The 17853-nt window shown below is 41.4% G+C and overlaps 1 protein-coding gene across 3 annotated transcripts in view; it reads left to right on the top strand.

Annotated features, from left to right (window-relative positions):
• FGF14 (fibroblast growth factor 14) overlaps positions 1–17853 on the top strand; it is a 637878-nt gene that overhangs the window by 281878 nt on the left and 338147 nt on the right. Inside the window, exon 1 of one of the 3 annotated variants that reach the window (XM_074963209.1) lies at positions 656–1239. The exons of the other annotated variants lie outside the window; for them this stretch is intronic. Within the exon in view, the coding sequence (XP_074819310.1) occupies positions 1161–1239 (79 nt within the window). The 5' untranslated portion in view covers positions 656–1160. Of the gene's footprint in view, positions 1–655; positions 1240–17853 lie in introns of those variants that run through there. 3 annotated transcript variants of the gene reach the window in all.

Genomic DNA, 17853 nt, shown 5'->3' with positions numbered 1-17853 from the left:
TTTGGAAAACATTTAAAGGCAGCCTGTAAAGGAGAGAGGGACTGTTTCAATCAGCCATTATACCAGAGAGCAGATCAGAGAAGCTCCCCTCCTTGCTTCAGAAACCCACCTCCTCTGCAATGCAGACAAAAAAAAAGAAAAAAAAGAAAAATAATAGCATAGAGCAACCACCAGAACTCAGGTCAGTGAGGAACACGGGGAATCCTAGAAGAGGTTTAAACAGTGTTTTTTGCTATACATCATGGCAATAGGTGAAGGCTCCTTGAGTGGATCCTGGAACGGAGCCTTACTACTAACCATAGCTAGTGGGGAAGTTCTAACTCTTTATAACAGCTTCCAGCTCTGCCCCAAGGACAGTGAATTTTCTGATAAGGTCTTGGCACAATCTGAGACTCACTGCACTGCTAGAAAGAATGAAACTTAGGAAAGATTCCTTTCCCATACAAGAGTGCAAAAGGAACATGAAGGCATTGAGGATTACACCACAGACTTGAAGCATGAAAGCCAATCTGGAAACTTTGGGCCCCAGGGGTATGTCTACACTGCAATTAAAAAACCCCGGCTGACCCATTCTGGCTGCCCTGGGCTCACGGGGCTCAGGAGAAGGGGCTGTTTAATTGTGCTGTAGATGTTTGGGCTTGAGCTGGAGCCTGTGCTCTAGGACCCTGCGTGGTGGGAGGGTTCCAAACTTGGGCTGCAAGCCAAGCCTGAATGTCTGCACTGCAATTAAACAGCCCTGCAGCCTGAGCCCCATGAGCCCGAGTCATCTGGCGTGAGCCAGCGGCAGATATCTAATTGCGGTGTAGCCGTACCCTAAGAAATTCTCTGATTAGCGATCTGCAGCTTTGCATCATCGCACCCATCGTATCCACTGAGAGACCTGTGGAAGGCACTGCCTAGAATTCAAAGACTTCTAATGAAGCTTCTAAAATGACTATACCATCGAATTCACTCTAGGAAATTGTTTAATCATGGCAGATGCTCGCTCTGGGGTGAAATTCAGAGAGCCAAGGATCCAGAAACTGAATCTGACATTGATATTCACATCAACATGGTAAAATATTCAGGACCCATTTCACCTCACATGTGGCCACAGCTCAAAAAAGTCCTACAGTGAAGGATGAGATGCTGCAGTCCATGAGTCTCGCTCTATACTCTGGATGGAAAAGCAATTCATGCCTAAACAGTATGTTCCTTTCGGACATAAGCAGTCCCTGGCTGATGGTGTCCTTCTAATCGGTAAGCATGTTGTGATTCCATTTGAACTCAGAAAAAATATGCTAAAGGCCATTCATGAAGGGCACTTTGCAATAGATAACTATAGAGAAATTGAGGTAAATAACTTGCCCAAGGTCATTCAGCACACTAGGGACAGAATTGGGATTAGAACCCAGGTCTACAAATTCATTCTCCCGCCTAATCCACAGTTCTCTTATTATTATCCTGGCAAATCACTATTTCCCCATCTGATTAAATTGGCAGAAACAAAAAGAGCCACACAATTTACTGTGATTTGAGGAAAGCTTCCAATACAGTACTGTCCAAAAGGTTAATCACAAATGGTTGGCAGCTTATTTTAAGGAGCAAACTACTGGGTAAAGTCATTGGCTTCAGTGGAGGATAGAAAATATTTGTAAGTGTTAGCAATTCTGGATGAAATAACTTGACGAGCAGAGTGACACAGGAATCAATATGAGGTCTGACCTGGTTCTGGTTCAGCACCTTTATCAGTGACCAGGAAAGAGAAGTGAGAAGTTGGGGGATGAAATTGCCCAATGATACAAAACTGAAAGGTCTAATCAATACATAAGATGAGGGCAAACATTCACAATGACACTGATAGTCAAGGAGCATGGGCAGAGCAGTAGTTTATGCAATTTGTTGTAGATGAAGTAATGCTGCTGATTTTAGAAATGAGTAAAGTAAGCCCTCAGTGGAGAATTTTGGACTGTATTAATAGAGCATGATTTATATCCTGTGTTTGCATTTTGGTAACTTTGGTTTGAGTGCCCAGAACTGCAGATAGGCACATATAGCTAGATAGATAAATGAATGTGCAGAATGTACATTCATAAAAGAATACAAACCAAATATGCACCAAGGTAGCCAATCAGGTATTCATGGCATTAGTCCCACTGACATCAATGGAATTAATAATGTGTGAAGATGCTCACATACTTATTGTTTAGGATTGGAATAAAAAATAAGAACTGTGCCCTTATTAAATCTCTCCCAAAATAGCTAGCCAAAAACATCCATTGAGGGTATATTCTGGGAATGGTTTTCTCTTGTCACCAGCAATCAGTTTATATATGCACATTGTATAAACAGTTGAGAACCGCTAAGGAAGCTGTTAGCTGCGCAGTGAAATTTACTGGACTAGCGTGTGCGATTTCTGCAGAATATTTCTGATACATTTCAGTTCTCTCCAATTCATTGCCTATGTTGCCTGTCCATTTGTGGTGTGGACAAAATCCAATCAAGTGTGGACTAATGTGAAACAATCCAGAGAAATACAATTTACAGGTAGTAATTCCTGTTGTCATTTCATCTCTGAGCTTGCTTAAAAGCCCAAAATTGAATGCTTACTAAAATAAATAGACCTGAGAAATCTCAGTCTCTTAGACTGATCTTCGCCAACTGTCAAATTCTTGACAAAGTTTTATTTCACATGAATGACAAGAATTATCAGATATGATTGTGACAACCCACTTCGTTGTCTCGTATTTATTTGGAATTATAGTTGCTTATTTTTTTAGCACTTGCAGTGAAATATATAATCCGCTGTCTGCCAATGTATTAGGTTTTATATTGCTATGTCTTTAAAGTATATTTTCATCTTTTTATTTTTAAAGTCTCTGAGCGTGGAAGTAAGGGACTGTTGCTTCTTCCTATCTAAGCTCTTAGGATGCTGTGATGATCAAAAGTGGGACAGACTGCCTTTAAAAAAATAAACAGTATAACAGCTACTCAAATATTTTCATTGCTCGAGGAATAAACCATTTAGTTTTAGATTAGTTTTTGTTATTTATACAAATCTGTAGCCAGCTACTTACTTGAAGCAAATAAAGTGTCAGCTCTGAAAAAATGATCCATGATTCTGTAATTGTTGGACAAAGCAGCATGGACTATTACTGCTAGCAGGAGACGGTAACTGGTCACTTCAAGCAGTCCTTTCTCAAATCCCAAAGCTGCACCATCAAGTATTTAGTAACAATCTTCATTGTAGATGTTATGTTTACTTTCCACAGCAAACAATCTGCTGTCATAGAAGATACCCTCAAGCTGCAGTAAAGCATCTTGCTTCAGACTCTTTTTTACAAAAAAAACTTTTCAGATATAGCTTAAAAATATTTCTCTCATCAGTAGCTATTTTCTGGAATGCTAAGGCAGAACTGCGGTTCTGCTGTGTGCAGTTTTGCTACTAGCCATCAGCCAAAACTGTGAATGTATGGCATAGATGGACCAAGCTGTGGTACTCCTGATAATGATGATGAGGAACATCCAAAGACCTAAATTGATGCCATTCATGTTGTAAAACACTACATGCTGGATTTGCTGGTTGGAGAAATAGATGCCCTGTGTTTTCTAGTCACCTTTTTTCTTCAGTTAGGTCTGAAATTCCCTAACACAACTTCCCAGATAGGGCAATCATTTTAGAAATGAACACCACACACTGAGATGTTACTTTCTTCTATAACATTAATGGTGGAGATTTTCAAAAGCCCGTAACGGGACTTGAGTTTCTAGATCACTTTGACTTTCAATAAGACTTGTCCTCCTAAATCCCTTAAGTGCATTCAAAAGTCTCCTGAAAGTTTGAAAATACACAGCTGGAATTTACCATTAACAGCTCTATATGAAGAGTTTGTGCCTCTATAAAGTGCTGTACTAGCTAGGCCTGATTCTGGTCAGATGCTGATGTAAGTCAGGCGTAACTCCATTAAGGCCAATATACATTGTAAAACTTGCATGTGATTAGAATCAGGACCCTCATGCTTTTGCTTATTACTCCACTGAAGTTAATAAAATTACCTAAATTTAAAGTATTTGAATATTAAATACAAGTTATTTAGTAATAAACAGTAGAAAAGATATTAAATTTTATATTCGTAATGGTCTCAGTTGAACATGATAATTTTGCCGTGTATGATCTGGTGTATGATCTGGTGCCTGCCACATTGTGCAACGTGATATCATATCAGAATAACTCCTCTCTCACTAGTATTCCCAATAAATAAGGAAAACATTTAGCATGTGGGGGAAATAAGAAAATAGTCCATTTGAAATTACCATTTCATCACAAATGAAGTTGATTGTGTTGGAAAAAGGTTTTTATGGACCATCTACTGAAGTAGGTGAGAGTGACTCCAGCAGAGGGGACAGTATTTTCTCTAATAGTTAGGTATTTATTAACACATTCTTTTTCCTGTTGATCAATATCAGAGTGCTGAAGGAGAGGAACCACTCAACCATTGTGTAACCTCTGCTATAGTGAAAATGTTCAGCCAGAGACTGTCCAGAGGCTGACAAGTCATATGCCTGTTTGACCAGACCTTTTATGATGGAGGTTCAGTATCATTAGAATAAACTGAGCTCAACAAAATGGAATTTGTGGAATCCATAGGGATTTCTATTATAAGCATTTTTTTAGTTACAGCACCATGTCTCATACCATTAGCCATGATGTATCATTTCACAGTATATTGTGTGAGTGTCACTGACACGAACCACTGCTGAAAATGAAAGAATTTGCATGCTTAGTCATGCCCCAGCTTCTCAGTGGATTTCTGAGAAAATTAGTATCACAATAATTATACATATTATGTCTCAGCTACAGCACTGACAAAGCAGAAATTAGCTCATGCTTTTCTTAATACTAACAGGTGTCAGTGGTCACAAACCAGTCACATAGATGCTAACATTAATATGCACCTAAGTAATTTTGTAACAAATGAAATATCTACAACATTGCCCTCCACCCTCTTCCCCCTTTCAATACCTTTAAAATACTAGGAAACAGAAACATGAAATAGGTCATTATTTCCACCTGAGAAAATTTAATTGACTCCAATAGAGGTCACATAGGACCAATTAAATGATCAAGGGAAAATGCCTAATTAGTCATCTAGGCCTAATTGACTGTATCATTGAGCAATATTGCTTTCATTGCAGTGGGAAAAAATTGGAGTTTCCTTCTGGAAGAAGGGATGGAAAAAACTATCCAGAACGCAAAACAAAATTCGTATCTCCCAGCCATCAGCTTTAGCACATGATTATCAAAGTGCTGAGTTCTCCTTGAAATGCTGAGAGCATACATTTTCCTGGTTGTTCAGCAAGGCCTTATTGGGAACTTCTCAAAAGAAAAATGACTACACAAATCCTCTGTAAAATAGATACCTGTAATCCATACACAACATTACTATACCATGAACTCGATAAACCCAAGTGTGAGATCACTTTCCAAGTTTTAAGAACACATTTTGTTTTGATGAGAAAGAGATCCTAAGGGTGCAAGAGGACTTTGTGTCCCTTGGTAAATTTGTATGCTCTCTGGGGTGCATTAGATATGCTGTGTAACATGTTCAAGGCTCAGTCATGACATATTATTACTTCTGCCGGCATTATATACTAGACTGCTTTATCACAAACAATTGTTTCTGAAATCACTTCATGGACTTAGACATTTAGAAATGGAAAAGGCCTATTGATTTCCTAGTACAGGATTGTTCACTTGAGTGATTTTAGTGCTTTGTCCATGCGAGCTCTAACAGGTTTGTTGTGCACTATTGAAGTCAATAGGAGCTTTGTCATTGACTCCAGTGGGTGCAGGATCAGACTCTCTAAATGCCTGCTGAGATTTCCACTGCTTCCCTTGGCAGAGCATTTCACAATTCAGCAACCCACTATCAGAAAATCTTTCTTGATACTCATCCTAAATTATTGTTACACGCTCTTCTACTCCTTATTTCCTCTGGTCTGGCCCTAATTCCTCTCCCTCCACAGAAGTTACTCTTTATATAGATAAAATGTTATGCCTCCCTTAGCCAATTACATAATGGGATACGTCTGTTGTTCTTTTATTCTTTCTTCAAGCTTTTTGTGCTGTTCTCCATACTTCCTCCAGTTTGTCTAAGAAGTTGGGGAATTACAGCAAGGAAACGCCTCGTGAAATACAATAGTGTTATGCATTCCCCTCTTGAGCTATGTGGCCAGCAGTAGTTGTGAACTAAGAGGAGCATCTGCAGTGCTCTTTGAATATTCTCTACTTCCTCTAGGCCCTCTCTAGGGAGGTGAGGTCATTCTGGCCGAGTTGGACAGGGCCTGTCAAAACAGCTTCTGAGTTACTTGGAGGAGTTGCTTACGATATCAACCTCAGTGACTGAGCGTGTTAATTCTGCGTTACTCCAAGCACCTGTCCTGCTTAAGGCAGAGCAAAGCCCTAGGAACTTGGATTCCTCCATGTATTCAGCCCTTCATAATGAGTTAGTAACTTCTATTCTTCTGCCTTTTATAACAGTCCTATTTACTTGTAACAGATGATTAAAAGCTGCTGGTTTGAATCACTTATGTCAGATACACGCTTGTTTCTTGTCCTATTGTGCTCATTACCATATACCCATAGGGCCTAATTTTTGCTGTCGCTTACACTGGTGAAAATGAGGGATCAGTCTGTGTATGCCCATGTGTATGAGGCCAGAATAAGGCTCCCATAATTTTGGAACCTCTTGTTCGTACTTAACCGTCCATGTAACATAATATTTTTAAATTCTGTACATTATACTGTGCTTTTATAGCAGGGAAAATGCTATCAGCTAGATGAGCATATATTTTCAGAAATCTTCTGTTAAGAATGTAATCTCTTTGCCTCCATACTTTGGTGGAGAGAATGTTGGTTAGCACCGTATGGCTCCATGCACTTAGCTCAATGACCTGCCCCTCTGATTTATAATGAATCTGCTTTTAATTTGGTCTCCTAAATATGTAGGAGACCTTCTGTTTAAGGGGTGAGGGCTGGAAAGCTACTTGTTATGCAAATCAAAGAAATGAAGATAATTATTTTAAAAAGAGCTTTTCAAAATGTCCATTTTTTATTTTGCCTCCATCTCAGCTAACAATGAATAAGATTATCATTTTGAATGTCCTTTCACGTTCTGGCTGATCAAATCACGCCTTGATTGCCTGACGGTTAGCCATAGTCACAGAACTTCCCATCTAAAGTCACCTTTTGGCATTAAAAAAAAAGAAGCAATGAATGAAGCTGTGATTCAAACTATTTTTTTCTTTTTAATTAAGCAGCAAAGAATTGTTTTAATAAATACCCAACAAAATTTAGACCAAAAATTCTAATCACAGAGCCTGATTCTCCATGAAGCGCAGGGCAGTGTAGGTGTTTCTAACTGTGCAGTGGGGATGCACAATGCTATGAGATCAGAATAGGAGCATTTTACGATTACTTTGCACTGGTGTAAATGATTATACAAAAGACGAGGCAGTGGAGAATCAGACGTGGAGTCTCTGAGTATGTCTCTACTGCAATATAAGCCCAGGGTTCAAACTCAGGCTCAGGCCTAACCCCTCTTCTGTCTACACACACATGGCGCTAACCCAGGGCTGAGACCCAGTCTTCCAAGATCCCACAGGGGTGGAGGGTCTGAGACTAAGTCCAGCTCGGATCCAGGGTTCAAGCCCTGCTGCTTGGCAGCGTAGATGCAGCGGCACTGGACTCGTGCTCTGGGAGTCCGCCAAAAGTATCCCACAATCCCACAGGCTGACTTTTTTTTTGTCCTTTGGACAGTCAAGTTTTCCCACGCAGCTCCACAAACAAAGGGCTAGAGTGGCCACATTTTGGGAGGGTGCTAGGAAGTCTGGGATGTAGATGGTTGGACTCAGGCCCGCATAATGCTGTGTAAGTACTGGACCCAGGTTTCAACAGTTCTTAACCTAGGATTACAACTGAGTGTAGATGCTCATGGTCTAGGTTAACAAATCCAGGGTCTAACTCAAATTCTACTAACCCTGGGCTTACATTGTAATGCAGACATACCCTCAGGTCCTACCAGAGTATGTGTCTTTAAAGAATAACATTTAGGCTCTGTTGAACTTTAAAATGTTAGCTCCTGTGAGTCTGTTTAGCTTGTGTTTATGCCTAATGGGCTATTTTTTGCCAATAATTCTTTTGTAAAGAAGAAAAATCTCATAATCCTTTCCTTTCTGTTTCCATAACCTACTTGTCTTTTCAGGGATCTGTGTAATAAGAGGCTGTCTGTGGCATCAGGCTCTTGCTTCACTGTAAACTATACTACAACATATTAAGAGCTTTTTGATTTTGAATAGGCACCTTAATGTAGATTGGCTACAGAGGGCATCAAGCCCTAATTCCCAAGGTCTTTTTGTGAAGACCTTTCAGATTTCCAATGTAAATTTTGCTTGGGTCAGTAGGAATTGATACTTCTTACCCTCTGATGATGATTGTGTGATCAGTCAGTTCATTTCCTCGGGGACAATTGTGTTCCTTACAAAAGTCCCCCTAACACCTTGGCACTACTCTTGGCTCTCTTATTAGCAAATTCAGAAAATGACTGAACAAGCATGGGGACTGCACTACCTTCTTATTCCCTAGAAGTAATGGTCAGGGCTGAGAGAGATTGGTGGGGAAGTTAGGACTGTTGTTGTACCAGTACAGTGGATAAACAAAGGACTCCAATGTCTGTCACTGTCAGACTAGCCCCTTTCACAAGTGCTGAATGCACCGCTAAAAGTTTTAGAAATACAATGATATTATTTCTTCTTATATAGGGCTGCCCCTCAGAATTTAGACAAAGTACATTTCTTTAGAGATTTCTTCTGGGATTCCCTGTCCCTGCCCCCCATCCCATGCACATCTTCCATCAGGCATGCCCTCCAGTTTCTATAGGGGTTTACTCCTGAGTGCTGTACTGCTGGAGCTGATTTACTCTCCTTAAATACCTTAAAGCACCGAAGTTCTGGTTGCCATGCCTTGTGCCTTTATGAAGTGGATAGATCTAAGCTGAGGCTCTGTCCTCTTCCAGGCTGATCCAGGAACTACCATTTCAGCTGAATGATGGGAGCCAGCCCCTCTAGCCGGAACTAAACATAGTACCGTTGCTGTCTGCAGTATCCCGCTCTGACGGAGTAGTGGTTGATGCCACTTTCTGCACTGTGAGAGCTAAGGGTGGTGGTAGAGAAGTAACAGGGGAGAAAGCGAGGGTCCTTAGCAGCCATCTCCCACCCCAACCCCTGAAAAATGCAAATGGTTGAACATTCCATATGCGCACTAACGCTTCCATCCTCCCTGGGTGTGGAGTCCATGATGCTGCCATCCTCTCCTCACCTCCTTGCAGTAGCAACAGCTGCAGCAGCTCCTACTGTCCCCCCTAAGGCCCCCATGGGGCTGTTCGGGGCATAAGCAGGGAGTTGATGTGTATGGGTTTACCTGCCTGTCCTTCTCTTACCACCTGCAGCACCGTAGGATTTGTAAGGGGCTACTTCAACACCTGCTATGGCACAACCCAAAGCCAGGATCTGTATAACGAGCGTCATGATCTTTGCAAGCACATTATCTGCAGGGGAAAGCTGGAGTTTGCTGCCCCTGACTGTTCATCTTACTCTCTTCCTTGTCAGACTTTAGAGAAACTATCATGCCTGCCAGTCAGTTTACCTGTGTACCATTTTTACTTAAGAATAACTTGTGCAGATTGAGCCAGATCATCACTAGTGTAACTCATCTGATGTGAATGCAATTACATCTAACCTTCTTTGTCAATTGCAGCGACAAGGGTCAGCTTCATTCTGTGTAGTTGCCCTTATCTAAAATAAATAAAACTGTGGCTTGAGCCCCCACTTAGAGCCACAATCCTCCTTCTGGCTACTTTAAAATACAACATCCCTGGTCACCTTTTTCTAGGCGGTTTTTCCCCACTTGCAAGCACTCAGCTGCCCTTGGAAACATGGAACCATAAATACCTTCTATCTGGTGGAAAGGGGAACAAAAGAAACATAACCATATATATTTACATACAAAGAAATGAGCAAAACCCAGTCAGTGTGTCAGGAGTATAGTCAGTACTGCAGCTGCAAGTATTTATTGTCTGGACCTCAACAAGCCAGAATTTAGGCAGAGAACAATTCCCACCCATCTGAAATGCCACTGCTGGCTCTACTAAGACTCACTGATAGTCAGGAGAGCATCAGAGGGTGGCTCTTCTCCCTCTGTTCCAGTCTACAGAAGTCTACACCACCAGGTCCCATTCTAATGTGCAGCTATCTGCTTCGGCTTTGCTGCTGGTGGTGAGGTTGAGCCTTTCTCTGAAGTCATTTCTGCACCACTGCACAGCTCCCAGAGAATTGCCGTATGCAGGGTTCAGAATCTCCAGGTGGGGAACTCAGTGCAAAACAGGACCCTTGGAGAGAGACCCTGCTCCCAGGAATAGAGCTCCTGATCTCTAGGACAATGCCTGGTACCCTGTCCTTGTTGACCTTGAATTCCATTCCCAGACCAGAATCCACTGCCTGTAAATTCAGTGTGACCAACCTACTCCAGGGTATATCTTTCACAATTTGTATGCCCTTTCATGAGTATGGCTATCCTAAAAATCCATTATCATTTGTACAAGTGGAACATAAACAAATTCCAATTAAAGCAACAAAATGCAGTATGTAGAATTAAAGATAAGCAGTGTTATAATCTATAAAAATAAGCATTTGCTAGAACTAGCTTTTCCCTTGCAGAGTGAGCAGAGTTTCATCCTACTGACCTTTCTGGCTTGTGACATACAGGTCCATTTGGGAAATTATAAGTTAAATTAGATTTAAAAAAAACCCTGAAAATGTGTAAGGAGCTGGTTAAAGGGGAGACTACAACAGGTCATGAGAGACTACGACAGGTGAACTATCAGGCTGGAGAGAGATTACTAGTTGAGTCCCTCAAGGATCAGTCTTGTGATCATTTTTGTTAATTACTTTGGCATCAAAAGTGGGACTGTGCACATAAAATTTGTGGACAATGCAAAGCTGGGAAGTATTGCCAGCACAGAAGAGGACCAGAATATCTTACAAGAAGATCTGGACAATCTTGGAAACTGGAGTAATAGAAATGGGATGACATTTAATAGTGCAAAGTGAAAGGTCATGCGTAACAACAACAGTTTTTGCTAGAAGCTGGGGATGTATCTGTTGGAAATGACAGAGAAGGAGAAAGACCTGGGTGTACTGTCAATCACAAGATGTTTGCCGATGGGATGTGGCCATGAAAAAAGCTAATGCAGTCCTAGTCCTAGCCAGAGTGTTTCCAGAGAAGGAAATGTTATTACCACTATACAAGGTTTTGGTGAGATCTCATCTGGAATACTATGTGAAATTCTGATCTTCCATGTTTAAGAAAGATGAATTCAAACTGGAACAGGTACAGAGAAAGGCTACTAGGATGATCAGAAGAATGAAAAACCTACGTTATGAGAGGAGACTTAAAGGAGTTTGGCTTGTTGAGCCTAACTAAACAAAGGCTGAGGGGAGATATGATTGCTGTCTATAAATACATCAGAGAGATAAGCACCAGAGAAGGAGAGGAATTATTTAAGGGACAATGTTGGCACAGGAACAAATGGATATAAACCGGCCATCAATAAGTTTAGGCTTGAAATTAGACAAAGATTTCTAGCCATCAGAGGAGTGAAGTTCTGGAACAGCCTGTGATGTTGACATAATCTGTAACTGTATAGATCACTGTTGCGACCACTGTTATATATTTGCAGCAAATATGGTATAAAGGTTGTCGGGTAAGGGGTCTGTGGAGAGGTTATGGTTTGCTGGTTATGATTATGCTGTCTATATGTATGTATCATTTTTGTAGTTACAGTTATGTATATTGGCTCTATACTGTCTGTATTTCAAACTTGTGCTATGCTTCTGGGTAACACTCCAGACAAGTTGGTGTCAGCTCTGCCTAGCCTGCTTGATGGCCAATTAAGGACCATCAACTGTACAACTGACCCATTGAGAGAAGGCCATATGCCTTGTGACTCAGCAAAGTATGCAGGGACTTGCCCATGTGACTCCAAACTCCATTTTGCTGTAATTTTCCACAGTAAGAACAAAGAGGTGTTCTTATACCTGGAAAAGACCATAAAAGGCTGATGCCCCATCTCCATCTGGTCTTCAGTCCTGTTTCATACCTCTGGAGGAACTTTGCTACAAGGACTGAAAGACCCATCCCAGCTGTGGATGTACTCCAGAGACTTGATTTGAACCTGCAGTTTATTCCATCACTGCTACAAGCCTGAACCAAGAACTTTGCCATTACTGTATGTAATTAATGCCATTTAACCAATTCTAGCTCTCATTTTTATCTTTTTCCTTCTATGAATAAACCTTTAGATTTTAGATTCTAAAGGATTGGCAACAGCATGATTTGTGGGTAAGATCTGATTTGTATATTGACCTGGGTCTGCGGGTTGGTCCTTGGGGATCAGGAGAACCTTTTTTCTTTTACTGGGGTATTGGTTTTCATATCCATTTGTCCCCATAACGAGTGGCACTGGTGGTGATACTGGGAAACTGGAGTGTCTAAGGGAATTGCTTGTGTGACTTGTGGTTAGCCAGTGGGGTAAAACCAAAGTCCACTCTGTCTGGCTGGTTTGGTTTGCCTTAGAGGTGGAAAAACCCCAGCCTTGGGCTGTAACTGCCCTGCTTTAAGCAATTTGTCCTGAATTGGCACTCTCAGTTGGGTCCCACCAGCATCGTTACACAGCCTTCCAAGGGGAGCAGTGGAAGCAAAAAACCTAGCTCGTTTTAAGTCTGAGCTTAATAAGATTATGGAAGGGATGGTGTGATGAGATTGCCTACGATGGTATATGACCCATCCATGACAGCTATTAGCAATGGCCAGAGATGGGACACTAGATGGAGAGGGCTGTGAGTTACTCCAGAGGTTTCTTTCCCAGGTATCTGGTGGTGGGTCTTACCCACATGCTCATGCTCTAACTGATCACACCATATATGGTGTTGAGAAGGTATTTCTCCCCAGGTCAGATTAGCAGAGACGTGGGTTTTTGGTGGGTAAGCCCCCACCAGGCCGCATGCCAAAGGTTGCCGATCCCTAGACTAAATCATCATGATGGTCCCTTCTGGCCTTAAAGTCTGAGTCTATCCTATGAACAGAATGTGAGGATCAGGGTTTCCTAAGCAGTCTTGTGATTTGTCATCTCTTGAAAAGTGTCCCTGGAATAAAGGAAAAACCTGGCCTTAATATTTCACTTTCTGTAATGAGGGCTTGTCTAGTGAGTATGTTGTGAAAGAAAATCGTAAATGGAGAAAACAATCTTAAGCTACAGGGCATAATCAGTCTGTGAATATTTTAAATATTTCATCATGGGGAAGCTGGAATGTAAGGCAAATAGAGAGATTTAGGTCTACTGGCAGCTAAACGCAAAAGCATTGAAGAATAAACCTGCTCTGGATGAACAGGGGTAAGATTTTTGATAGAGCTCTGTTTCTTGACCTCTATTGCTTCAGTAATTTTGCCTAATTAGCTGAACTATATAAATAACCCCTCTTCCTGGATGAAGTCTCATTTCATGCACAGTGCCTTTTCTTAACAATTTAATCAGACTAATTGTGACAAGCAGTGTATTTGTATAAATATTTAAATATAAACCGTGAAGATTGAATTATTTATTTTGCAAAAGTAAGCTTAATGTAGCTTTCTTTGGAAATCATCTCATTCTCGGGTGGCTGTACTATTCAGTACTGTGTGCTGCCTGATGAAATCCATGTTTAATGTTGCAAACATCTCAAATAAATTATAGTTTTGCATATGCCTCATATAAGACATTAGTGGAAACAAAGTACAGGAGACAGTCTTGGTTTAGCACATGTAGAAACTAGTTATTGCCCTGAACTGAAATGTCAAGGGACCCCGATTTCCTGAAAATGGGTATAAAATGCAAATGATATGATTCATCGTCCACTCCTGTTTTACGTGTGAAAGTGTCTTAGCTGGGAGGTGAAAAGGAAATTATCCTGTTGATGACAGTATGCCAGTCTGCACCATACAACTCCGAGCTTGCAACTTGAAAAACAGTTTTCTCTTGTGTATGCTGATGTGAATTGCAACAGCCATGTACTGTACCTCTTAGGGAAGAAAGCAGAACTGTATGTAATGATGCGTTTTGCTACAGATGGGACTCATTGCTCTCTGGGGGGAAAAATGCTTCTGAACATGAAACAGATGCTGTGCCAAAACCTGTACCGCATCCCCGTAAATGGATAATTGACCAGCCTTGGGCTGATGCCTCCCAGGAGAATGTCTTGCTTGACTACACACGTGGCAGGCGAGGTGCGCAGTATGCAGAGGCTTCTTTCTCATGCTTTCTGCACAACATTTTGGATCAGATGTCATGCACTGCCACAGGTCCCACTCAACAGCAGAGCTTACACCTGTGTCATGGGTTACTCTGATTATTGCTGTTTCAGTCATACTTCATGGGTTTCTGCCACTCCATTGAGAATTCTTTTGACAGCTGCATTTTAGAAGGGGGGAAAAAATCCACAAAGTGAACAGAACTGGTTTAGTTAGGAATTGGCAAGGTACTAGCCGCTGGACTGTCACAATGTGAATTTAAGGTGCCCAGGTCATATTAACTATGTCTTGGCATTTGTCTGGTTTGAAGATCAAAACTTCTTATTATGCTCCACCTTAATTGTCTCCGTTAAATTATGGGCTGACAGCAGCCATTCTAATTTTTGTTTTCTGTAGAAAACTTAGAGGAAGTTAGATGACCTTCAGCTGGTGTGTGATTTATAGCTACAAATTCCAAATTTAACAAAAAGAGGAAAAATGAAATGTTTTATATAGACTTATTCTGTTATTTCATATAACTCTTCCTGTTGTATGTCAGCAGAATGATAGCAGGATAATTAATTCAGATATTAGATATCCTGCTTCTAAAGAGAGAATTTATTTGTCTGAAAGCCTGTATATTAAAATATTGTGACAAAGTTCCTGCTCTACCTTGGTGGGTCTTGCGCTTATTGGCGGATTTGCTCGCCTTGGAGCTTCACAGCAGCCCTCAGCTTGTCCGTTTTTCTGAATTCACAGTCCAGGTCGACTCCTCCTGTGTCTGACCAGGAGTTGGGAGGATTTGGGGGGAACCTGGGCCAGCCTTCTACTCCAGGTTCCAGCCCAGGACCCTGTGGAATGCAGCTGTCTAGAGTGCCTCCTGGAACAGCTGTGTGACAGTTACAACTCCCCGGGCTACTTCCCCATGGCCTCCTCCCAACACCTTCTTTATCCTCACCATAGGACCTTCCTCCTGCTGTCTGATAATGCTTGTACACCTCCGTCCTCCGACAGTCCGCTTCTCACTCTCAGCTCCTAGTGCCTCTTACTCCCAGCTCCTCACATGCACTCCACAAACTGAACTGAGCTCCTTTTTAAAACCCAGGTGCCCTGATTAGCCTGCCTTAATTGATTCTAGCAGCTTCTTGATTGGCTGCAGGTGTTCTAATCAGCCTGTCTTAATTGTCTCCAGAAGGTTCCTGATTGTTCTGGAACCTTCCCTGTTACCTTACCCAGGGAAAAGGGACCTACTTAGCCTGGGGCTAATATATCTGCCTTCTATTACTCTCCTATAGCCATCTGGCCTGACCCTGTCACAATATGTATACTTCTGTCCAATAAGTGTCATTATCTTCCTTATTTAAGTTGTATAATATGCACATAAACTCAAATTTACGAATAGAGAACTGTTTCAAATCCACCCAGAATCTGTCTAATGGCTGTACAGTGACTTATGTTAAATGAGTTGATCAGTCCAGCCTCAAGTGGTGTCCATATTACGTACCACTGTCACATTTGGTGCTAGTTAACATCAATATTGACAGCCTCAAACAGGAGGTGAAAGACTGAATTTCATCCCTAAGGAGTGCAATTATTGTTGTTTTAATGCTCTCACTAGGCACCAATCCTGCCATTTATGGTGCATAGATGCATAGCTGTACTTCACAGAGCCTCATTAAAACCAGTCAGTGAATATAGAGAGGTGTATATGCAAGGCCAGTTGCAGGATTGAGGCTTAATACTATTTTTTTTAAGTCACAGAGGGCCCAATTCGTTTAGCAACTGACAACTAAATACATGTAATTCCTCGAAGCAAACATGCTAAATTTCAACTTTATTTACAGAGCACTTTAATATGAGTGACCGTAATCTTTACCTAATACTACATATGCTCTGATGTCTTTACATATGACTTTAAGAATGACTATACTGGGTCAGACCAAAGGTCTATCTAGCCCAGCATCCTGTCTTCTGACAGTGGCCAATGCCAGGTGCCCCAGAGGGAATGAACAGAACAGGTAATCATCAAGTGATCCATGCCCTGTTGCCCACTCCCAGCTTCTGGCAAACAGAGGCTAGGGACACCATCCCTGCCCATCCTGGCTAATAGCCATTAATGGACCTAACCTCCATGAATTTATCTCGTTCTTTTTTGAACTCTGTTATAGTCTTGGCCTTCACAACATCCTCTGGCAAAGAGTTCCACAGGTTGACTGTGCGTTGTGTGAAGAAATACTTCCTTTGGTTTGTTTTAAACCTGCTGCCTATTAGTTTCGTTTGGTGACCCCTGGTTCTTGTGTTTTGAGAAGGATTAAATAACACTTCCTTATTTACTTTCTCTGCACTAGTCATGACTTTATAGACCTCTATCATATTCTCCGTTAGTCATCTCTTTTCTAAGCTGAAAAGTCCCAGTCTTATTGGGAGCCATTCCATACCCCTAATAATTTTTGTTGCCCTTTTCTGAACCTTTTCCAATTCCAATATATCTTTTTTGGGATGGGGTGACTACATCTGCACGCAGTATTCAAGATGTGGGCGTACCATGAGTTTATATAGAGGCTATATCTTATTATCAATCCCTTTCTTAACAATACCCAATATTCTGTTCGCTTTTTTGACTGCCACTGCACATTGAGTGGATGTTTTCAGAGAACTATCCACAACGATGCCAAGGTCTCTTTCTTGAGTGGTAACAGCTAATTTAGACCCCATCATTTTATATGTGTAGTTGGGATTATGTTTTCCAATGTGCATTACTTTGTAGTATGCTGGTGTGTGTGTGTGTGTGTGTGTGTACACCACTACCCTCAACTGGGTGTTTGTGTTAGACCTGCTCCAGGGTTTGTTGGCTCTGTTGATTAAATTAAAGGAGACTGTTATTTCAGAAGATACAGGCTGCAGTTGTAGGTGGTTTTTGCCTTTGGAGACAAAATCCTATTCCTCCTCTGGCATTTATTTGGCTAGTGAGGACTCTGTAGAACATTAAAATACTTATGTGTATCTATGGGTGGTCTGGATATGCTTATTGAGACCTGTGCAACGCTCCCTGGGGATACCCAGGGTTGAGACACCTCACTACCACCTACGGTGGGTCAGCTGTCCAGTTCCACTGACTATGGGCAGTACAACCACTCCCCTCTACGCCTCACAGGCCCCGCTCTTGCTAACTTACAGAAAGACATAGGCACACTCCAACCCTTGAGCCCTCTGAGCATCTCCCTGGAGTGTCCAGCCCCTGGTCCACTGGACACTCACAGTTTTGACAGATTCGCTCTTTCCAAAGAAACCATTTCCTAGCTGTCAGTTTCACTTAGGTCACTGCTTAACTCATATAACTTGGGTATGTTTATAGTGAAATCAAGTATAAGTTTAGTTAACTAGGTGTAGAGACTGAAGTAATAGTAAGTAGAAGAGTTGGAAACATATGGCTATATATAAAATAAAGTTGTAACACATTCTAGAGCCTAGATTTAATTAACTAGATACTCTCA

This window comes from Natator depressus, chromosome 1 (genome assembly GCF_965152275.1).
Source record: "Natator depressus isolate rNatDep1 chromosome 1, rNatDep2.hap1, whole genome shotgun sequence".
Classification (NCBI taxonomy): Eukaryota; Metazoa; Chordata; order Testudines; family Cheloniidae; genus Natator; species Natator depressus.
Note: the sequence above shows the minus strand (reverse complement) of the source record. Positions and strands in the feature narration are given on the sequence as shown.